Here is a 24,482-nt window from a genome sequence, read left to right as displayed (position 1 = left end):
TTAAAGACACTACATTTTTGCAAACAACGCGCCCACACATATAACACGAGGAAATGCTGAATTTAAGTAAACAGTTCTGGCATAGCGTGCCCATGCATATACCACACACATCTCGTGACGTTTCCAGACATGAATTTTGGCCTCATTCACCTGTCCTTCCATATTAAAGGTAAATCATATCGTTCTGTTAATTTTCTTTCACTCTATTTATTTTCTTTAACTCCTGTTTATGTGTATAAAAATAGTCTGAAAATGTTACTTTTGATCATAATTGCATAATAAAGGTATAAACCATAGTCAAGAAGTCATGGATCAAGTTTTGTATTCCCTTGTTGGTTCTCAAAAAATAAACAATCGAAACTCTGTGTGTGTTTCTATTAACGGAAGTTGATAATATGTATCTTAAGTGAAGGTTCCATGTGATCAGAAATTGAAATAGAAATCAGCAACATGTAAAAAAAAAAATTGGCACAGTGCTCTTATGAAAATAATGTGTGTGTGGGGGAGGGTTGTGTAGTTGGCAAAAGCTTACAATGCATGCATTAATGGCTTAAAAATACAGTAGTTATTTGAGTTTCAAAAGCTCTGGTGGAGGTGAGGTAAGAAAGATTCTAAGAAAGGTGCTTTTCCACAAGAATAGTTTCCTAGAAGTTTCCTTACACAGATAATTTCTTGTCAAACCAAACCAAACCAAAATAAAAGCCTTTTCACTCAAGTTAGGATCTATTAGACAACTACCTATGTTTCCTTAGCTTCCTACCTTCTGTTTACTCTGATTAAGGGTTGTTCCTTTCCTGCCACTCCCACACAAGCAACAATGAAATAGAAATGCCATCCAGTTACTCAACCAACTTGCTTCCTTCGGACCCCAATTTTAAGCATGATTTAATAAGTTTAAACTCAGTTCTTCTTGTGCCATTTGAAATCTATCAAGATGTTTGGCTATTCTTACTTTGTTTTTTTCTTTTTTAGTACCATAAGGACAATATGCTTGTTGCAGAAAAAAAAAATCCACACAATAGGAAAGTATACAAAGTTAAAGAAAAAAAATCACAGTCATCTTTACCTACTGTGTCAAACTCTTCATTTTCTCCAGAGGTAACGACTGTTACCAGAAAAGAAGATCTGGACTATTTTCTTCTCGTTTGTAAACATGTGAAAAACATGGCTTTATTTTCCATATGGGAGAGCATACTAAGTGAATTTTCTTACAACTTTACATTTCCACTTAACACATCATTGACATGCCTCTAGGTGGCAGACAGTACAGATTCACTATTACTAAACCTTTCCTCACTTTCTCTGAGTTAGGGATAAAACCAAAACCAAACCAGTTGCCAACGAGTCAATTCTGACTCATAGTGACCCTACAGGACAGAGCAGAACTGCCCACAGGGTTTCCAAGGAGCAGCTGGTGGATTTGAACTGCAGACTTTTGGTTAGCAGCTGAGCTCGTAACTGCTGCGCCACTAGGGCTCTGAGCTAGGGATGGCCAGGAGGTAATTTTGGCAGAGCTCCACTCGTGACTTCTGGGAAGACTTCTGATCTCCTGATACAGGCACCACTTCTTCCTAAAGATCCAGGGCTTAGAGGTGCTGCCAAGTATGACCTTGTGGAGCAAACATAAGGAAGAATCCAATTTACTAAGGAGGCTGAACAGGAGAGAAACAAAGAGCTAGAGTTCCTGAAGGCACATGCTCTGAAGTGCCTAGCAGTTCTGGTTATGTGAGTTAAATAAACCTCTGTTTCTGCCACTACTCGAAAGATTGTCTGTTATTTGCAACAAAACATGTTCCTTTTAAGATGATTATGAGTAGTTTATAAATGGCCATTTATTCATTTATTTTTAACAGATGTTTATTGAAATGGTATGCAGAAAATAGGTAACTTAGCAGGCCTGTCTGTTATCTTTTGAAAGGTCTGCTTACAAGGGTGTCGCTTGGCTGGCATCCAGGAATTTAAGATTTTGGGAGGGCTCCCAGTACCCGAAATGATAAGAGTGACTCATGGTCCCTAAACTGTAAAATATGGTTTATGCTGAACACCTGCTTTTTTTCTGAGTCTGCAATTTTGGTATGTGCTAGACAGCAGGTGATTACATGGCCAGCCCCCAATAAGACTCCTGGGCACTGGTTTTCTTACAAGCTTCCCTAGCAGACAATATTTTATATGTGTTGCCACAACTTGTTGCTGGAGGAATTAAGCGTGTCCTATGTGACTCCCCTGGGAAAGAATGCTTGGAAGCTTGCGCCTGGTTTCTTCAGGACTTTGTCCCATGAGACTTTTCCCTTTGCTGATTTTGTTTTATATCCTTTTGCTGAAATAAATCATAGCTGTGAGTGTGACTATATGAAATAAATCAGTTATGACTGTATCCTCCTTAGTGACTTATTGAACCTGGGGGTGGCCTTGGGGTCCTCCAATATAGTTGGCATCAGAAGTAGGATTTTCCAGAATGATCCTGACGCACTGAAATATGGTGAAGCATTGCTTGGGAAAAGGAAAAATGAAGGGATGGGGTTTGACGAACCTTTGGTGCTTGGGTGGCTAAGGAGTTATCCATAATATGAAAGAACAGCCAAGCTGCTGTTGGGAGAGGTAAAAGTTACCTCTGCAATTGGAAAAGGATAGCTCTAACTCCAGGAGAGTTGGCAGCTTAAGTGGAAAAAAGTGTAGCCCAGGTGATGCCTTTGGTTTTTGTTCTCTCCTCCTTTTGGGAGGAGAAAGGACCCAAAGTTACCAAAGGTGAGCTTTGGATGAGCTGAAATGTTAAAAGTTTGCATTGCTCTCTCTTTAAAGTGGGGGAAGGGGGAATGTTAATCAGTTCCCAGGGCTGAAGCAAAATTTTAGACACACCTGAAAAAAAAGGGAGGGGGGCACTCCAGCTATTTCTTCAGCCTAGCTGCTGCCGCCGCCTCCCTATCCCGTTTATCCCCTGGCATTCCAGTTGGCTCTTCCTCAGAAGCTCTGACACTAACACTGAAAATGTGAATATACTGCTAGGGGGTTGAGTAAATCTGCAATGAGAAAAACGGGGAGGGGGTTAAAAATGGCTTTGTATTTTGTGGCTACTGCATCTGAATGTATGGTAAAAACTGATTAAACTGCTAGATGTTTGTAATTTTGTAAGAGTTACAAATAAGAAAGTTACAAATAAGAAAAGTGTTAGTGGAATGCAACTTCCTTGCTTTTTGCTGCCAGTGGATTCGTTGGAATTTACTCTTTATTTAGTACTAGAAACAGAGTAAGTCTCTGTAACTGATAGTTTTTGTTATGAAAAATGTGGATTTTTGCTTATTGGGGCCTCTAGAAAAAGGGAGAAAACATGAAAAGAGGCAACCTCCCAACGGAGATACACTTTTAGTGTTTTGAAAACCAGTTTTTAGTTTGCTAATAAGTTCTTGTGAAATCAGATGTTTGACCCTGCGAGGCTGATGATCTTCTAGCTTGATGTGCGCATGTTTGAGTGGATCGATTGGACTTGAAGACTGACAAGGCTAAATCAAAAAAAAACCAAAGCCCTTGCTGTTCAGTTGATTCTGACTCACAGTGACCCTACAGGACAGGGTAGAACTGCCCCACAGGGTTTTCAACACTGTAAATCTTTACAAAAGCAGACTGCCACATCTTTCTCCCACGGAATGGCTAGTGGGTTCGAACTGCCGATTTTTCAGTTAGCAGCCAAGCACTTAACTACTGCGCCACCAGGGCTCCTCGACAAGACTAAAAGGGCTTAGGAAGACATTGCGTGTTACTTGGACTATCTGGCCTTGCAGTGTCTCTGAATTCAGATCCTAACTGCCTGAACTGGACTCTAAGCTAACACCTGACACTGACCGCTACGGGCTTGCAGCCTCAGCATGAGTTGTGCTGAACTGAATGCAGGCACAGGCCCAATAAGTAGAACTCTGACTCAGGGATCACTGCAGATTTAGGACACCGTGCTGTGGGGCCCTACACCGTGAGAAAATCATGAACGCTAACCTGGACCACCTGGGTCACATGCAAATTCTCTACTGGGACTGTATGAAATCTAGCTGCTGATCGGCTACATACCTGTTATACAGTGACTGACTGCATTCTTAACTTGTGATTACTGTCCAAAGCTGCAAGTTGTAGGAAGGAACATCACAGGGACTGGGACTCCACTACTCACTCCTGACAGATTGAGGGGACTCGACCCCCTTGGGGCAATGTGCCACTGCTATTAGGACTTTTCAGCTTTCCAGATCAGTTGCTGCTTGCAACAATGGACAGATAACTTGACTCTGCTTCCCTCACCTTTCTCTTGATACATGCTTGAGCGCAATCTGATTATTCCCTAAGAAGGGGAAGGATCTTTTCTATGCTGCTTACTGGAGAAATGATTAGGGCCAAAATGGGTAGGAGGTTATGTAAACCTATTTTGGAAATTTTTGAAATTGTCTTTCTGGGTAAGTTCTATGAAAATGTATTTTTTTGTGTGTGAAAATGCTTTTGCCCCTCTTGTATACAACTCTTCCAGACAAAAGGTCTGATGTGAGTAGGGAATGAATGAAAACAACGTAAAGTTATGATTGCTGAATGCAAACAGTGATTTCCCACCAACCAAGGAAGGGAAAACCCAAAATCCCTGCACCTTCCACACAGAGCACCTCCAGATGCTGTCCACCCTTGTGAGGTGGATGAACTGGTGTCATGGACAATCAGACTGTAACTGACTGCCTTAGACAGTATCTCTAAAACCAAAAATTGAACCAAGTTATCTGGACAGGACTAGGAACCCTACGGCAGGAGGTCCCATGGTGAGAGGCCACATTGTACTACCTGAGTAATTTATGGCCCGCTTGGATGCCCCAACAGTCATCAACTCCTTGTTCCAGGGCGACCACGTATGCTCTTTGGGTTTGTACTTTGTGTGTGTACACTGACTATCACAACACTGCCTCAGCCCTGGAGGGCTTTCAGGTCAGTTTCAACTTATTGGCCAGAGTTGTGCAGTGCCTGAACTGATGCTTCAGGCCAAACAGAAAAAAAAAGTTAATACAGAAACTTAAGGAGGAGGCCACCCAGGTATCTAAGATAGGACTTTATGATTACTGCGATCTGTTTTAACTGGCTAAGTCTAGGACGCCAGAAAGGCATAACTGACATTAATACTGCAGGTTGGTCTCACCCTACTGTATGGGGTCCAAAGGATAATTCTGCTGTAAAGATGCCTTGGCCAAGGGCCAAGGGGGTGAACTGTGTGGAAAAGAGTTAACATAGCAGGCCTAGCTGCTACCTTTTGAAAGACCTGCTTATAAGGTTGGCCTTGGGCTGGTGTCTGGTAGAGTCCTCATCACTCTAACTGATAAGAGTGGCTCACTGTATCTAAACTGTTTGTGCAAACAATACAGTTTATCCTGAACACCTGCTTTCTTTCTGGGAGTCTGTAATTTTGGTACACACTAAGGCAGAGAGTAATTACGTGACCAAAACAAAAAACAAACAGAAACCAAACCCACTGTCATCAAGTCAGTTCTGACTTACGGCGATGCCATACGTACAGAGTAGAACTGCACTCCATAGGGTTTTCAAGGCTGTGACCTTTTGGAAGCAGATCGCCAGGCTTTTCTTCCGAGGTGCCTCTGGGTGGGTCTGAACCACCAACTGCTAACCTTTCGGTTAGCAGTTGAGTGCTTAACCATTTGCGCCACAAAGCCTCCAATAAAATCCCTGGGCACTAAGTCTCTTACAAGCTTTCTTGTTAGACAACATTTCACATGTGTTGTTATAATTTGTGGCTGAGGGGATTAAGCGTGTTCTGTGTGACTACTGAGTCCTGGTGGTGCAATGGTTAAGAGCTTGGCTGCTAATCAAGAGGTCAGCAGTTCTAATCTACCAGCCACTCCGTGGAAACTCTATGGGGCAGTTCTACTCTGTCCAATGGTGTAGCTATGAGTCAGAATCAACTCGATGGCAACAGGTTTGGTTTGGTTTTGTGCAACTACTGGAAGGACTCTTGGAAGCTTACACCTGGTATCTTCTGGACTTCATGCCATGTACCTTTTCCCTTTGCTCATTTTGCTTTGTATCCTTTTGCTGTAATAAATCACGGCTGTGAATATGACTATATGCTGAATCCTGTACATCTTTCTTGTGAATCACCGCACCTGGGGTAGTTTGAGGACCCTAAACACAGATGGGAATAAGCCCGAAATGTTCAAAATACAGTAAGAAGGCAAGTGTGGCTGGACTCGTGAGTGAAGGGGACTGGCAGGAGATGAAGTCAGAGAGGTAGGAGGAACCTAATCATGCAAGGCCTTGCTAGTAAAGGTAAAGAGTCTGGATATTATTCTGAGAGTGACAGGAAGCCACTGAGGCTTCTGAACAGGAAAGAAGATCAGTCTAGCGGCTATGTAGAGAACTGACATAAGGGGGAAAGAGTGAAAGCAGGGAGAGCAGGGAGAACAGGGAGAACAGATAGGAAGCTCTTACATACCAGAGAGTCTTCAACTACCCTTGATAGGTAGATTTGGGTGAGGGGATAAGAAGGGCACTTCAAGCAGTGGGGATAACTTGTATAGAGACCCAGAGGCATAAACTTCATGGTATATTTGAAGAACTGTGAAGAGTTTAGTATTGCTGAAAGAGAATACTTGGGGGAAAGCTACAGAGATGAAGTTACCAAAGCCAGTCGGCACACCAGACACAGAGGCTTTGTAAGTCATGCTAAGCAGTGTGCACTTAACTCACAGGCAAATAAGGAGGTAACAAAGGGCTGTAAATAGGGGAGTTATAGGATAAATTTGGGTTTGAGGAAGATCAATCAGTCTGGAATTGACACGAAGGAGAAGGTGAAAAAGGGAGCAAGTCTAGAAGTAACTGCCAGATAACTCCAGTTCTAATGTAGTTGGGACTGCACGTGTACTAAGCCATGAGTATGTCATTTATGTTATATACTACATATGTATAAGTACATAGGCCTTTTCATGTTTTAGGAATAAATTAAAAACAAATGGAAATCAAAAGTAAGGAAACAAAGTAATCATTGAAAAACTAAAGCAAACTGAAACAAGAGTCTAAACATGTAGTTACTGGCATAACCACACAAAGAATTAAAGTGATTTAAAACATCATGTTGTTAATTATAAATCCCTAGTAAGATATATCCTAAGGACAAAAAAAAAATAAAAAGATAAATATTAAACTGTATTCAGTGGTCCTGTTGTAGTGGTAAGGTCGGCATTGCTACTTTGAAACTATATACACATATTATATATACATATATATCAGGATAAAGCAATATATGATTAATATAATTAAGTACCAAGGTTTTTAGCATTAGAAAAAGGAAACACAAACATAGAAGGAAAGAAGCAAAAACCCTGATGGGATGGAAAGGGATAGCAGTTGACCTGTAATCCATTCTCTCATTTTACGGTAAGAGAGAGAGAGAGAGAGATGACCTGACCAGATCACCTTATAAACATGCTAAAGAGAGATATACTGGCAAACACTTTAAAGATATTTACTAGTGGGAGAGTCCCTACATATGGAATGCTTTAGTAGGATGTACCTGGTCTGTCTAGATTGCTTACTGTACATAAACCTGTTACATATGGATTTATGGGGCACAGCTCCCTAGAAAACATCACATAAGCTATGCAATTATCAGGAGTCCCTGGATGGTGCAAATGGTTAAGCATATGGCTACTAACTGAAAGGGAGGTGGTTCGAATTCACTCAGAGGTGCCTCAGAATAAAGGTCTGCCAATTTATTTCCAAAAGATCACAGCCACTGAAAACCCTATGGAGTGCAGTTCTACAGTTCTACTCTGAAACACATAGGTCACCATGAGTTGGAATCAATGCGATGACAACTGCTTTGGTTTGGCTTTTGGAATGCAATTATCAGAGAATAGACTGAAGACATTTCATGATCAAAAGAGCTCCCTTTTGTGGAAGTCATGCTCCATATGCATCCCTTAGAGGGCTCCTATGTTAAAATCTGGACCAGAGCACATCCTAAGAAAGGACCTGAGAGCAGCTCTGGCAATTCTGGACTTCTCCATGCTCTGCCTGTGTCTCATGACAATTGTATGTTTAAAATTATCAGCCAAGTTTGATACGGGGTAAGACTCTTGTTAGTCCAATCTGCCAATCTGACCCTTTCTGTTATCTCACCTGTAATATTTAATATGAATTGGAAGTATCAGTACGAATCAATTATGTATTACCTAGCTCTGTCCACCAAAAAGCCCTAAAGTAATGGCAACTCAGTAGCAACACATATCCCTGGAAGCTGGCTGATAGTATCTAAATACAATTTCCCACTAATCAGAACCAGGGCCCCTTGGAGAAACGGCTAGGTTAGGAAATGTACGAGTTCAGGACATCTTGTCCTGCCTGAAAAGAAGGAAGTTATAAAAGACTACCAGGGTCTAGTCAAAAAGACAAAGGAATGAACTTGAAGGGATTCCCAATGACCAAAGGTGGGATAATCTGAGCATCAAAAAAGTTTGAAGCATATAAAAATCCAAGGGTTTGTAATGATGCTAAAAAACAAAGCGAAGACAAAACATAAACAAAAACATACTCATTAGTTGCCATATGAAGGTTGCTAGGGCACCAATTCATTATTTTGAAAAATGTTTCAAGGGAAAGACTCAAGCATTTATCTTGCCTTGTCTATATGTACTATATTTCAGGTAACCAAATAGTTGATGATTCAACAAAGGTCTTCTTTATAGAAGAATCCCAGGTAACAAATGCAGGAGGAACGAGAGAATTAGGAAGTCACTACTTTGCAGCTGCTAATGAAATAATGGATCCAGAAAACAAACATCAATTGTTGCCAAAACCTCTTGGTGAAAGGGTGATGAGGAAATTTATGATGGCTTGATCAGGCTGACACTATGTGAACTCGCTGATCAATCATTACATCACTAAAAGTGGGACAGACATTATCCACCTCCCAGTGTAACGCAACAGAAGTATACAAAACCACCTATGAAATACTCTCAATAAAAAACAGAACCAAGTCTATCCAAGCATCTAGCTTATAGCCTTCCAGTTTATGGAATATACAGCAGATACAGGAACAAGTTAAATAACATTATGAGGTTACAATCAGCTAGATCCCTAGTGTGGGAAAGTGTATAGCACAAAGGACACTATTTCTTTAACAAGCAGAATGATACTTAAAAACAAGGGAGACAGCACTGTTACAGATTAAGAAAAACATAAGATCTTAGTTTGGATCCTGATTCAAACAAACCAGTTGTAAAAAGACATTTTTGAAACAACTGGGAAAACTGAATGAAGTCTGGGTATTCGATGATAAATAATTGCTAATTTTGTGAGTGACATAATGATATTGCAGTTTTGTTGAAAAAAATTCTTACCCTTTAGAGATACATACACAGGCAAAATAATATCTGGAATTTTCTTTAAAATACTCCAGGAAAGAAAAAAGAAGAGTAAACGTGTATGGGGTGTTAAAGATGAAATCAGAACAGATGGTGACGGCTGTTAAAGCTGGGTTATGGATGGGTATAGGGGCCATCCTGCACTATACTTTTGTATGTTTGGAAATTTCCTTAATAAAAAATAAAAAATAATGAATTAAATTACAATATTTGGCTAACATTTTAAACGGTAATACACACTTAGCTGAGGTATGGGGGAAACGGGTAGTTTCAAAGGAAGTAAACACAATAACTTTTCTGAAGAACAATTTAGCAATATGTATCAAATGTCTTCAAAAGTTTTATATTCAATCCAGCAAATTTACTCTCAGGAGCTAATCCTAAAGAGATATTTAAAGATGTGCACAAAGATACATCTAAAACAATCTCCCAAAATAACACTGTAAACAATCTATTTAAGTTATGCTACATTTACATATAATTTTTGATAACCATTAACCATCACATTGTAAAAGAATACTAAATCACATGGAAAAATGTTAACGGTAAACTACTAAGTGAAAAAAACCAAAACCAAAACCAAATCAAACCAAACCCATTGCCGTCGAGTTGATTCTGACTCATAGCGACCCTACAGGACAGAGAATTGCTCTATAGGGTTTCCAAAGAGCGGCTGGTGGATTCAAACTGCTGACCTTTTGGTCAGCAGCTGAACTCTTAACCACTGTACCACTAAGGCTCCTAAGTAAAAAATGGAGGCATTAAAATAATATATGCATTTTGGCCCAATTTCATTTTCTTAAAAACTATTTATGTATCTAGAAAAAAGCCTGAGAGCTCGACATGATGTTAACAGCTGTTACTTTAAATTTATGGGATTAAGGTACTTTACTTTTTTTTGGGTTTTTCTATTTTTGAGTATGGTATATTTGTAATACAAAAAAATATTTTTTAAAGTTCAAATCTGGATCAATTCCTGAGTATGGCTAATAATGGAATGATAAGTGGGCATGATGGTGATCTTTGAAATAATAAACTAAATGACAGAAGGGTGGTAGGGCGGGGCAAAGTGGACATGTTAGTGATTAACTTAAACCAGGCTAGGTCTTCAGCACAGTCCATTGTGAGAAAGATTAAGTTACAAATTTCAAAGTAGAAGAGGTGAAAGTTAGAAGAGGATTAAAGTTTATGTAAGTTTCAACTGGAGATGGATAAACACCTAAATCAAATAACCTGGGTGACTGAAAAGGTTACTGCAGTAGAAATCCTAACATAATTCTGCAGATAGCAGCACATTAGATAATCCTTCCTATTTAATTTCTATTTTGTTTACGACCTTGATTTTATTTTAAATTTCTTAGAGAGAAATTTATTTACATACTAGAGTCTAAAAAGAAAAGTTATGATATTACTATAATACACATGCATTTGTGTCTCTATGAATTCAGTTTATATAACTCAGATCATAAAGAGTAAATCTGTTAACAATTTTGATACATAAAAATTTAGAAAATCCTGTAAAACTGCACTTTCTATATATCCTATGTGGTTAATAAACAGTAAAACCAGCCTTCTTCATGCTTTCTGCAAGAGTTTTAAAATTTCAGTTGTTTTTTTCCTAAATCAGGCAAAGGCAAAGAAAACATCCAAGCTACCTGGTTTCTGTAGTTTCTTTGGTTCTTCATAGTCCTTGTCTTCTGGATCTGGAGAGTCTAGAAAGCTGATTTCTTCTGTGACACTTTCCCCCTCTCGACCCTCAAGGCTGTTCTCCTCTTCCTGAATAGGGACTTTCAATTCTGATTCTTCTGACTCAAGAAATATCTGACCAGCGACTACTTTGCCTGCTGTGGTGTGGTCCTTTACCGACTTATCTGACAGTGAAGAAGTCTGGAAATATAGAGTATTTTTAGATATCGACAGTACCAAGATTCATTAGACAGGAAAAATGTTACTGTCTGAAGGCTCTTTAACACACACACACACACAAATACACTGCACATTCAAATTGTGATTAAACCTAATGGCCATTACCCTTAAGGGAAATACTATTCCTCCTTTACTATTCTTCAGGCTCTAAGATTATAAGAACCTGTGAAAATCAGAAATAAATTTCTCTCTTGTAGATCAGAAATTTTTTTCCTCTAAGAAGAGCTAAAACTAATATTGATACCATCTATCTTTTTATTTTCCTTTAATTTCAATTAGTTACTCAAATGATACATATTTTGCATCTTTCTAAGATACATAACCAATGCTTTAAATTGGGCAGAAAATACTGGCCACTGTGAATTTTAGTACATACCTTGGACTCTAAGGATTCATCCTGGCTGTCTTCTTCATCTGTAAAGAAATTTTAAGACAATTCAGTTATATTTTTGTGATGGGAAAGTATAGCTATCATTTTTAAAGGAAAACATTATAATCAGAGATTGAATAAATAAAACCTAGACTTATGTAAAAATTGTTGTATTCAATGACTGTTCAGAAAAGATTAAGTGAAAAAAGTGGGGAGAGGGTTAAGTTTTTCTCTTTCTCCAAGAAAAATAGCTTCATCTGTTATACAGACAGGAATACCACCTACTACCACCACAAAAAACAGACACTTCTTCAGATTCCACCAATTCTTCTATATACATTTAGTCTATTATTGAGAATGAGTTACTTAGTCATACAAATAAGTCTCTGATTTTGGGGTTCAGGTTTCCACCTATTCCGTTCTTCTGCTAAAGATCTGGAGCTACATTAGCCTATTTTAGTGATCAGCATTTTATCATTCACTAAGACTACTAAAGATGAAAACTAAGAGTTATTTTGACAGCAGAGTTGCCAGATAAAGATATTTAGGATTTCTGTTCTACTTTACTGAAGAGAGAATCAGATGCAGGTAAAAAAATAGCACTATACTATCATGAATTGAGTCACGTGAAGTCTATGTATTAACAAATCAATAGTAAAAAATAAAAAAAAAAGAGAAGTAGTCAACTAGTTGTACCTTTCTTCCAAATTCAAAAAATTGTTTTTTGTCCAATTCCATTAGTTTTCCTTCTATTATTCTTTGTGTTTTCCTACTACTACTACTATTCTGGCTGCTTGTTATTCTTTTTTCCTGCTCTTATATGAACATATTCAACAACCCAATGTCCATGTTCAAATGTTTGATCTCTGTATTCTTTGCCAGTTTAAAAAAAAGAAAAGAAAAAACAAACTGACAGATGATCTCTAAGTTTACTTCTTGTACTTAAAGTTACCCAATTCTATCCAGAAGTGACTTTTGGTATTGCTTCCTCCATAAACTATATCAAAAGTTAATCAGCAGACCAAATGCTATAAGACCATGTGTTTTTTTTTTTACTAGAAAATCTGGTATTACGGTTGCCATTTATCTTTGCCTCATATGTTTATAGCCTAAATATTATTCATAATGTGTAACTTTTGCTAAAGTATAACAGAATCATGTTTTGGAGTTGGTATTATCAAAGTACTAAGCTTGCTTTAAGAACCAATTAATTGCGTACAAAATACACACTCATGCTTCACAGGGTCTGTTTTGTTTGAATATCTGAGAACAGCAGTCTATGAGTGAGGCTTTTGCTATATATGGAAATGCTGTCAATTCAAAGAAAATTTAAATTATAGCTACTATTCACATTCGCTACTTTTAGATTATCTTCAAAGGATGTTTTATTTTTGGCAGGTGGGGAAGGAAAGAGCCTGGTACGTATCTTGTCCCACAGTGTCCACAACATTGAAGTAGCAAAGTTAATTAATTACCAATCATCCTTCACACTAATTTCTTCGTAAGTATTCTAAGTTCTAACATATGTTTCAAATCAAAGCAGAACATTAAATAAAAGAAAAAAAACATTCCAGTCTCAGCAAGTCTTTAGATAAAGAAAAAAATTCTTCATCTCTATTATATATCAAAGTTGTATATGTGAATATATTTCATTAATCACAAATATTAACTACTTAAATCTACCAACAGCAGAAATTAAATGTACAGGTATACATGATATGTCCCAAAATAGTGAAACTACAGGTGGAAATCTGAAATCACTAATACTATTATCATTAAATTTAATACCTCATAACAACAGATTACACAGGTAGTGAATAGGTAAATAATATAGATATGTATAAATAAATCTAAAGACATGTAAGTTTGAGACACTACAAGTTGTCAGACATTAGAATAGCAAAACGTGTGTTTGAACTCTTAAGAGACATGGGAACTTGTGACATCAGGGTTATTTCACATGAATTGCATCATGCTTTTCTCTCTTTCACTCCCTCTTTCTTCACAAACTAGAAATATATACTAAGATTACTGGTAAATAAGAGAATTCTTTCTCACTTACTAAACCTGGAAAGCCTGTTCCAGATGGTATTCCTACACCATAAGATATTTTTCTCTTTCAAACTGATATATCCATTTACATAACACTTTCAAAGAAGCTGCTTATAACCTAAGAACTTCTGATATTGCAACAATCAGGTAAGAATTAAACACGCTGAAGTTCTGTATAAATAAAAAACAAATGGTAGTGCTTTTATCAGAACACAGATGTCAAACAACAAGAAAAATGAAAAAGGATTCAACAAAGAGCTATGGACTTTACTCAACACTCTTACATCCAAAATGTAATGGTTTAGGTTATGTTACATCTCCCTATGAATAAGATCAGTTTTTATTTTTATTATACCAGATAACAAAGCTGCATAGTACCAGGAATATATACTTAGGGAAAAGTGATCATTAAAAATTCATTTTCCCACTTGTCATGTAAATGAAACAGACTGATACACCTACAAACACAGAAAGTCTAAAGAGTTTGGTGTAAAGAGGGAAAGAGACAAGACATCCTGTCTTCTGCTTTCCATTGATTCTGTCCAGATCGTAGGATAACCCAAAAACCAAACCCATTGTCGAGTCGATTCTGACTCATAGCGATCCTACAGGACGGAGTAGAATTGCCCCATAGGGTTTCCAAGGAGCGGCTGGTGGATTTGAACTCCCAACCTTTTGGTTCGCAGCTGAGTTCTTAAACACTGCACTACTCCGATACTCCTGATTTTTAATTACCCTGAATCTGAGGCTTAGGGAGCTAGGTTTGAGACCTGGATTCATTACATATTCATTTTGACACACATAATTTGACACTGTAAGCTTGCTCAGTCTCCATTTTCCCAATCTGTCAAAAGGGGACAAGTCATCTGTCCTGCTGACTCACAGTAATATTTGATGAAACAAAACAATGAAATTAAACATCCTCTGCAATCTGAAAGCTACTCTGTAAGTTTATGGTATTAATATAACTATTAATTATAATAGATAATCTAATTAAAAAGACTCTGTAATACTGAGTGGCACAAAGAAAAAGAAAAGGCATTTGCCTCTTCCCACCAAAAATACAAATACTTCTAAGCAAAAAACAAAAAAACAGCAGTTTTCACTATTATCTTGAGAAAAAGAGAAACATCTGTTTAATCTCCTTTAAAATTAATTCATTCACAGAAAAAAGAAAACATTTCTAATAAAAGTATCATATTTTTACATGCTTCTGAAACAAGATAGTCAATAATCAGGTACTAACAGTGAAGGGATCAAGATCCCGTTTGTTGGCTTACCATATTCTACTTGATAATAAATGCTACTTGCCCAGGGTAACCACTAACATTCAAACTTTAAGGCAACACAAAACTACCACTAAAAACTTGGTTTTCATATAGGAACAAATCTTTAAATCTAGACTTTAGAAATGAGGCCAACTCAAAATCCATGTACTCAATTTACAAAACTTTATTGCACTCTGTTTTACGATATTTGAAACAGTACAGTGAGCACCAAAAAAACAAACAAACCACCTGCTGATACCAAGTCAATTCAGATTCACAGTGACCTTACAGAACAGAGGAGAACTGCTCCATAGGGCTTCCAAGGAGCGGGTGGTAGATTTGAACTGCCAACCTTTTGGTTAGCAGCCACCAGGGCTCCACAGTGATCACAGTACTGCCTTCATTCGCTTTCAGCGTGGACATCTATGTTGCCTTAGTTCTGACTAAGTAAGGTTTTTGCCTCTACCAAATAAATATTTTGGCATAGTTTTAACTATGATGGAAACCAGAGCAGATATTTCTTGAATATAATTCTCTGCTTACATTACTACAACCCAAAGATTTAACACTGAAGTATCAACAGTCTTCTAACTGTCCAAGAGTAAACCTTATTATAACATCCTGAGAATCTCAATTGTTGACTAAATAGCTTCTTTAAGTATCATCTTCACTGAGAGAGATCTAAGTATCTCATTTGTTAACTATTGGATTAATCGCATACCAGCCACTTATTATGCCTCTGGACCTCAGAGAACCCGCTGCCATCGAGTTGATTCCGACTCACAGCGACCCTATAGGACAGAGCAGAACTGCTCCATAGGGTTTCAAGAAGTAGCTGGTGGATTTGAACTGCCCGATCTTTTGGTTAGCAGTTGAGCTCTTAACCACTTCTCCACCAGGGTTCCTTGGACCTCAGAGGTAAGGCATTATCCAGTTATAATGCATTTAGCGTCAAAGCAGGTCCCTTTTGAAATGCGTGAAGCTCAGCAGACAAGAGTTGGAGCCTCACTGTTGTGCAGGTTGAGCATTCTATTAGGAGATGCTTTCTTGATGTGTTAGTTTTGTAAACTTGCCTTTTTCTCCCTTTATTTCTGTGAGATAAAGCTTGCAAGCATAATTATGGCTTTTCTGGGTGACAGGAAGCCCTGATGGGTTTGTTTTGGTTTTCCTGTGTCATATTTGGAGGTTCTCCATGTAACCTAATGGAAAGGCACCCACAATAAATTACTTATCTAGCTCTCAATGCTACACTGTCATACCATGGATGGGTGGTGCCACAGCACCATCTGCCTTATTGGTGGCTTGCATTACCAGATCACATTTCTCAAAATCCATATCACCAACCAAAAATTTAAACACACTTAATTAGTAAGCATGCATTCCAATACTGAAAACAGATGCCATAAAAAAAATTAAGGAGAAAAAAATGTAGTAATGAAAGGGACATAAGAAACACAGTCAAAGGAAGACACAGGAAAATGTATGCTTTAACTTTTTTTTAAACTCTGCAAACTGAAGTCAGAGGAATATACACCATACTCTTTAACTATTTCTCAAACTTTAGTGTGAAAAATCACTGTGAAGCCTGTTAAACTGCACATACCGAGACCAGTTCCTGACCTAAACATATTTTAAGTAAACACACCAGAGGGATTCTAATGCAGGCAGTCCATGGTCCATCAAGTACCCTACCCATTAAACTCAACAGCTTTATTTCATCTTTCATTTGATCAAACAACTGCTAAAGTTAGGTATATTATTTACAGACTTGGTCATGAATGCAAACCATCACTACAAATGGGGGTGGAAACGGACCTCAAAGCATGATGCTGGCAGTAAAGTAACTAACATATGCTTGTTGCTTTTCAAATGGTATCTCAAATCACAATATGAATAGGATTTTAGGTTAGAATCTCTTATTTTAGAAGCAGAATGGCTTTATGGTATTGACTTGCAACTAGGACAGATAATTTGGGGATTCAAAGAACCATCTGGGAACTCTTCTGTTGAAAAAAACGTTCACTTATTTATACCCTGCCTTGTTCCAAAAAAGATTTAAAGCTGCAAGACAGCTGTCTTCTTAACTGAAACGAATTAAAATTCCACAACTTTATTGCACTAATTGTTACTAATTGTTTATTAACACTCTGAAAAGAGAAGCTTTCAAAGGTTGGCAAATTAAAACATTAAAAAAATCATTTTCAGAACCACAGTATAAACTAGCTAACTGGAAAACTCTATTCATAAGTATATGAGCTTATCTATATAAAAAATTAAAATTATTTATTCTAAGCTTATAGGGACCACGATTTTTTTAAAAATCATAAAGTCACCGTAAACAAACATGCGGCAATTCAGAAACACTGTGCTAGAGGTAAACATCACTTTTTCTGGAAGATTTTTAAAAAAGGAAAAAGGCGTGGATACGATTACTGCGTCAAACGTCTTCATTTTTAAACAGATAGACCTGTGGCCATCTAAGCAAACCCATCAAACCACTGTCAACATCCTACTCTTGATGGTCCCTGTTCTGCCCAAAGTGACAGCCCCAAGTGTGCCAATTACCTCACCTACAAATCCCAAATCCAGAGCTCCTGACTCGATGCAGCACATAATCTACGTGAGGAGGGTCAAGGTGTCAAGGAAGCTCCAGCAGGGCTTGTGTTGTCACTGGGGCTAAGCCAGCTGTCAGAAGTCATTTTCCTGGGGTCACACATTTCTCATTCGTGAGAAGGAGCCACGTAAAGTTACGTGCAGAAGCACTGTGGGTAAGTTGACAAACTGCCCCTTCCAGGCCCCTAAACATCCTCTCTGGCCCAGACCAAACGAAGCTCGAAGAAGCAGCGAGTGACAGGCCAGTGCAAGGTGTGACCAGAAAGAGCAGAGTCCCAGCCCGAAGCTCCCACCACCAGGGACAGAGGCCGGGGGGGCGGTGGCTCCGGGCCTCCGGCCCGAAGGGGCGGATACTGACCCGAGGACGCCGAAGCCAAACCCAGCAGCGCCGCAGAAAGTAGCAGCGTCAGCGTGACCCAGACTCGCATCCTGCTCTCGGGGCCGCTGCCACCCCCTGGAGCTGTCGCCTTCGCCTCTGCCACTACCGCCTCAGCCGCCGCCACCGCCGCCTCGCCAGTGCTCTTCCTGCTCCGGCCTTTTTCCTCCGCCCCTTCCCAGGCCTCCCTGCCCCAGCGCGCAGCCAATCTCCGCCGGCCGCCGCGGACTTCCCACCCAATCGCCGCGGCCGCCCCGCCCGCTCCATAGGCCTCGACCTCCGGAGTCACCCATTGACCAATCGTTGTGTAAGGCTCACCACACCGGCTTTCCTGGTTGGACCACGGCCTCAGCGACATGGCCCCAGCTAATTGGTAGCTCCTGGGCTCCACTATCCCGGAATCAGAGCGTGAGTCAAAGACGGGGAGAAAGTCACTCAGGACTACGACTCCCACAATGCAATTCATGTGCCTTCATCGGCGTGTGTTCTTGGGAAACGTAGTCCATTATGGGGCAAGATTTACAGGTGCAGGTGGCTGTTGAAGCTAAGGGAACTTAACAGCTGGCCTAGATATTAATGCAAGGTCATGAACCCTTCGGCTTTTTTTTTTTTTTTTCCTGAACCAAAATAAATATCAGGAAGTAAACTTTATAAGGTTAAGAGCTTGTAATGTGTTAAGCTCCTCTTCCTATTTGTTTTATTTAGAAAACTGGAACCTACATAGTAATATGAGCACTGAGGAGAAATGCAAGGGCTAGATTGAATTCGAGGGAAAAATTTTTTTTTTTTAAATCTCAGATAAAACACTACCAGTATATGGGAACCAAGGTGTAACTCACTACCGGCCCTCCTTCCCCAGCAAAGCAGTATGAAATAAATTCCCACTCAGTGCAGATCATCTCAGTGCTAGTATTCATTTTTATCAGCGACACCAGATAATAATCTTCTGGAAAATGTGCCAACAGCCCTTGCAACAGCCTTTCAAACACTTGTCCTTATTCCTCTCTTCTCGAGAGTTGCATTGTTCTCATCTGCATTGACTAGATTCGGTAGGCTAGATTGATGTGTGCTGAGAGAGAGGTAATAGTGACTGCATTGCAGAAACGGAATTATTCTGTGTACTAAATCCTGACTCCAGGCATTCTCCCACTGGTTAGCAGGCAGTGGCTTGTTTCTGTCCATGCATCAGGATTGTGTCATTCCTCTCTCCCTAACATCCACCCACAGTCTGCTCTTTGTCCTGATACCTGGCTGGGCCAAGTTCAAGGTTTTGAAAAAGTTGACAATGGCTATATACCTTGACACTTCTGGGCATTTGTCTTCCATCTTCTTTAAGAAAGAGTTCCTTTCCAAAAAGAGGATTAAAAAACAACTGCTGTACCTCATTCATATCAGAGGGAAGAAGGAAGGATGATGTCCCCATGAAAAAGATTATTTTTTTCTACTACAACCTCGTTAGTGCTCATCTCTATTTTTTTTAATAGTAGTGTTTCCTCAGAGTTCCTCCAATTTTAAAACTTTGAGTAAAATCTTCTGTATTTTCCTCCCTTTTTTATCTTCTCAGTCATTGAGTCCTAGGAATCTGAACTGTGTAATTACTCCTTTATGGGATCTTTTTTCTTGTTCTCATGGAAACCTCGCCTAATGGCCCTCATTTTCCCTTACCTGGCAAATGCATCTGAGTTCTAGTCATATTCGCCGAACTTATTCTCGTTCCACTCTAACCTAAATCACACACCACTGGTAGGTTTATATTCCTTAAACTCTGCTTTCATATCCTCATTCAAAATTGGGTTTTTGGTTTTATAAGCAACATCATGATTATCATGGATTGAACTGTGTCCCCCCAAAATATGTGACAACTTTGTTAGGCTATGATTCCCAGTATTGTGTAGTTGTCCTACATGTTGTGATTGAGATAATTTTCCTACGTATTGTAAATCCTAATCTCCGCTGGTGGTTAATGAGTCAAGATTAGATTATGTTAAAGAGGATTAGGGTGAGATGTAACACCCTTACTCAGGTCACATCCCTGATCCAGTGTAAAGGGAGTTTCCTTGGGGGGTGGCCTGCACTATCTTTTATCTTACAAGAGTTAAAAGGAAAGGGAAGCAAACAGAGAGGGCGACCTCATACCACCAAGAAAGCAGCGCTGGAAGGAGAGCACATACTTTGGACCCGGGCTTCCTGCAAGAGAAGCTCCTAGTCCAGGGGAAGATTGATGAGAAGGACATTCCTCCAGAGCTGACAGAGACAGAAAGTCTTCCCCTGGAGCTGACGCCCTGAATTTGGACTTCCAGCCTACTAGACAGTGAGGAAATAAATTTCTCTTTGTTAAAGCCATCCACTTGTGATATTTCTGTTATAGCAGCACTAGATAACTAAGACAATGATAAACAGAGAAAATAATGATTTCCTTTTACTTTGGTCCACAATCAATGCTCACGGAAGCAGCAGTCAAGAAATCAAATAACATATTGCATTGGGCAAATCTGCTGCAAAAGACCTCTTTAAAGTGTTAAAAAGCAAAGATGTCACTTTAAGGACTAACGCGCATCTGGCCCAAGCCATGGTATTTTTCAATCTTCTCATATGCAGGCAAAAGCTGGACAATGAATAAACAGACTGAAGAAGAATTGATGCCTTGAATTATGGCGTTAGCAAAGAATATTGAACATACCATGGACTTCCAGAAAGACAAACAAATCTGTCATGGAAGCAGTACAGCCATAATGCTCCTTAGAATTGAGGACAGCAAGACTTTGTCTTACATACTTTGGACATGTTATGAGGAGGGACAGGTCCCTGGAGAAGGATATCATGCTTGGTAAAGTAGAGCGTCAATGAAAAAGAGGAAGACCCTCAATGAGATGGATCGACAGAGTGGCTGCAACAATGGACTCAAACATAGCAACAATTGTGAGGATGGCACAGGACCGGGCAGTGTTTCGTTCTGCTGTACATAGGGTAGCTATGAGTCAGAATTGACCTGAAGGCACCTAACAACAATAACAAAAATGTTCACAGGACATTGACTTCCTGGAGTAAGTCCACATTTCCAAAACAGGTTCCAAACATAGTGTGGGAAAACCGGACTTATTTTATGATTGGACTACACTGCATGAGGATTAATTAGAAAAAAAGTCATGAATTCTCTACAGTCTTATCCAGTCTGAGCATACACTCCTCAAGGCTTCCTGCCACATTCCCAGTTAAAGTTATGTACTCACTTCACTTATACAAAATGTTAACATTATTTATTAATTCGTGGGATTCTTTATTATTTGTTTAGCTGACCATAATCTGTTCATATCTGTTCATATCAGGGTCATTGTCATATATTTCCAAGTTACAGAAAACCTGTTTGCTCTGCATTACAACATACCATAGGACTCAACAGAGGTAGATAGCAAATGCTTTTTTATTCAGATAAAATTGATGTGACCTCATTCCATCACAATGAATCAAATTATCAGCAAATACTGAGAACTTCCTGAAAGTGTAGAGGACATAAACCCAACTAGCTTTCTCCTTATGGGTGGTCCAACAGCTCGCAGGGCCAGGGCCTTTTCCTGAGAATGGAGTTACTGCCACTGCCTCCTAATTGAGTGTGTCCTTTCTCTGTGCTATTCTTAGGGATCTGTTTGACTTGGCAGTGTGCTCAGGCTGCCAGCACTTGCATCAAGTTTTCTGCCAGTTCAGAACTAGGGAGAGGCAAGGAGCAGGATGTTTTCCCCTTGTTATTGTTAGTTGCGGTCAAGTGGATTCTGACTCATGGCGATCCCATGTGTACAGTGTAGAGCTGCTCCACAGGGTTTTCAAGGCTGTAAACTTTCAGAAGCAGTTCACCAGGCCTGTCTTACTAGGCACCTCTGGGTGGGTTCGAACTGCCAGTCTTTTAGCTGGAAGTCAAGTGTTTAATCTTTTGTGTTCACTGGAGATTCCTTCCTTGATATCCAAAACCCATTGCCATTGAGTCAATTCTGACTCATAGTGACCCCATGGGACAGAGTAGAACTGCCCCCTAGGGTTTCCGAGGAGTGGCTGGTGGATTCAAACTATCAACCTTTTGGTTACCAGCCAAACTCTTAACCAGTCCGCCACCAGAGCTCCTTCCTTAATATAGATGATGTGAATTAAAAGTCATTATTCTTGTAGCTTTTTTTTTAAATACTTGAAAATATCGATCTTTGAACTGTATAGTGAGATAGAACATGGCACCTCCTTGTATAGATTCTAGGGTCTTTTTGTAAGTGGACAATGACTTTATAGTTCATTGGATCACCCATAACTCCTGGACAGTGTAAGGCAGGTATGCAATAAATAATCAACATAAAAAAAGTTTTTCATGTGTTCATGTCACTTTCTCTGATTATAATCAAGTGTCAGAAAGGTGAGAGTGTAGATCACAGATTGCGGGATAATGTATTTGATAAACCTGAACTTTGAAGCTGATAGAATGTGTAGGGGTGCTCAGACTCTGTTTACCAAGTTTCATCCTGAAGTGACATTTACTTTGGAGATATGTATTCTTTCTGAGCAGGGTTGACTCATAAAAGATAAAGAAAAAGCCAGGATACCTTTATACCCTGAATAACTAGACAGACGTCTTTTAGCCTAATTCTTTCATTGATTTGTTATCCACCAGTTCTGGAGACAGAGTAGATTAAAACGAAATTTCAATAAGAACTTGATTAAGTGAACTTCATAAGGTGGAGACAAACAGCTTGACACTCCTATTAAATCCAGAACCCTTAACCCTTGAATAAATGGCAATCTATTTAATTAGTGATTAGAAACATTATATGCATAGGATAATCCTTCTTTCCTTCCTTCGTTTTTTAAGCACTGTCAATGTCCTCCCGCCAAATTCCACCAGAAACACACCTGTAGTTGAACAAATTGCGTTTATGACTCCTACAGTGACGAAGAAAACACACCATGCAAAAACATGGGTTATCTCCTTAAGAGGGTATTAAAAGAACCTATTTTAGGATCTGGGCTTTGGTTGAACTATTTGTGGCAGGGTGCAGGGAAGTGGGATTTGCTCTAGATTGGATGCTGTCACAAAATGAGTACCCTTGCTTTCTGTTATTAGATATCTCAATAAATCTTATCTTAAGGGAGGGGAGGCTATACGGTGAGGATAAAGCAGGAATTGGTAAAGTAGCAGTCACTCATTTTGACCAAGAGAGGAGGTGTTTGGTATTTTGTGGGTGGCATGAGATCTTTCTTTTTTCCGTGCGTAGACACAATTATGAGGTGGCCTTGTTTTGTCTCATTTTGTCACGGTCTCAAAGCAATCTTGTCTGAGGTTGGCATTCTGTGAGGTGGTTTATGTCCAATAGGAGAATAGTATGGCCTAGTGTGAGTGCCATCGGGGAAGTGGTGGCTCAGTGGTAAAATTCTCGCCTTCCATGCAGGAGACTCAGGTTTGATTCCCAGCCACTGCACCTCATGAGCAGCAATTACCCGTCTGTTGGTGGAGGCTTGAATGATCCTATGATGCTGAATATGTTTCATTGAAGTTTCCAGACTAAGATGGTTGAGGAATAAGGCCTAGAGATATACTTACGAAAATCAGCCGATTAAAACCCTACGGATCACTAAGTTTCGATCCACAGCTGATTATGGGGATGGCACAGGACCTGGCTGCATTTCACACCATTGTGCGAGGGGTTACCATGAGCCTGGGGCGGACTTGATGGCTAACAATGAAAACAACAACAACATTGTGAGTGCCAGGCTACCTTCTGAATAATGCTGCAATGAACATGGGTGTGCATACGTCTATACGTGTGACAGCTCTTATTTCTCTAGGATATGTTCCTAGAAGAGGGATTGCTGACTCATATATTTCTATTTCTAGCTATTAAAGGAAGCACCATATGGTTTTCCATAGTGGTTATACCATTTTACATTAACACCAGCGGTGTATGAGAGTTCCAATCTCCCCACAACCTTGCCAGCATTTATTGTTTCCTGAATTTTTGACCAATGCTATACTTGCGGGGGTGAGATGGTATCTTATCGTGAGTTTGATTTACATCTCTCTAATGGCTAATGGGAACCCTGGTGGCGCAGTGGTTAAGATCTTGGCTGCTAACCAAAATGTCAGCAGTTTGATTCCACCAGCCACTCCTTAGAAATGCTATGGGGCAGTTCTACTCTGTCCTGTAGGGTCACTATGAGCTGGAATTGACTTGACAGCAACGGGTTTGGTTTTTTGGGAATGACTGTGTAAGATGTTTACCTGTGTTTTATTGACTATGAAAAGGCATTCGACTATGTGGCTCATAACAAATCATCGATAACATTGAGAAGAATGGAATTCCAGAACACTTAATTGGGCTCATGAGGAACCTGTACTTAGACCAAGAGTCAGGCATTCGAACAGAACAAGGGGATACCACATGGTTTCAAGTTAAGAAAGATGTGTGTCAGGGTTGTATCCTTTCACCATACTTATTCAATCTGTACGCTGA

At 39.5% G+C, this 24,482-nt stretch overlaps 1 protein-coding gene across 2 annotated transcripts in view; it reads right to left on the bottom strand.

The window, feature by feature from the left end:
• The window catches only part of SEL1L (SEL1L adaptor subunit of SYVN1 ubiquitin ligase), a 55,219-nt gene extending 37,074 nt beyond the window's left edge, over positions 1-18,145 (bottom strand). For both annotated transcript variants that reach the window (XM_004388082.3, XM_023742228.1), the window contains exons 1-3: positions 17,980-18,145; positions 11,695-11,732; positions 11,048-11,279 (exon numbers count right to left, since the gene is read on the bottom strand). In XM_004388082.3, coding sequence (XP_004388139.1) covers positions 11,048-11,279; positions 11,695-11,732; positions 17,980-18,049 — 340 coding nt within the window. In that variant the 5' untranslated portion in view covers positions 18,050-18,145. The remainder of the gene's footprint in view (positions 1-11,047; positions 11,280-11,694; positions 11,733-17,979) is intronic.
• Positions 18,146-24,482: the final 6,337 nt, after the last annotated feature.

This window comes from Trichechus manatus, unplaced genomic scaffold, assembly GCF_000243295.1.
Source record: "Trichechus manatus latirostris isolate Lorelei unplaced genomic scaffold, TriManLat1.0 scaffold00206, whole genome shotgun sequence".
Lineage (NCBI taxonomy): Eukaryota > Metazoa > Chordata > Mammalia > Sirenia > Trichechidae > Trichechus > Trichechus manatus.
The sequence above is the reverse complement of the archived record's forward strand: the minus strand, read 5'-3'. Positions and strand labels throughout refer to the sequence as shown.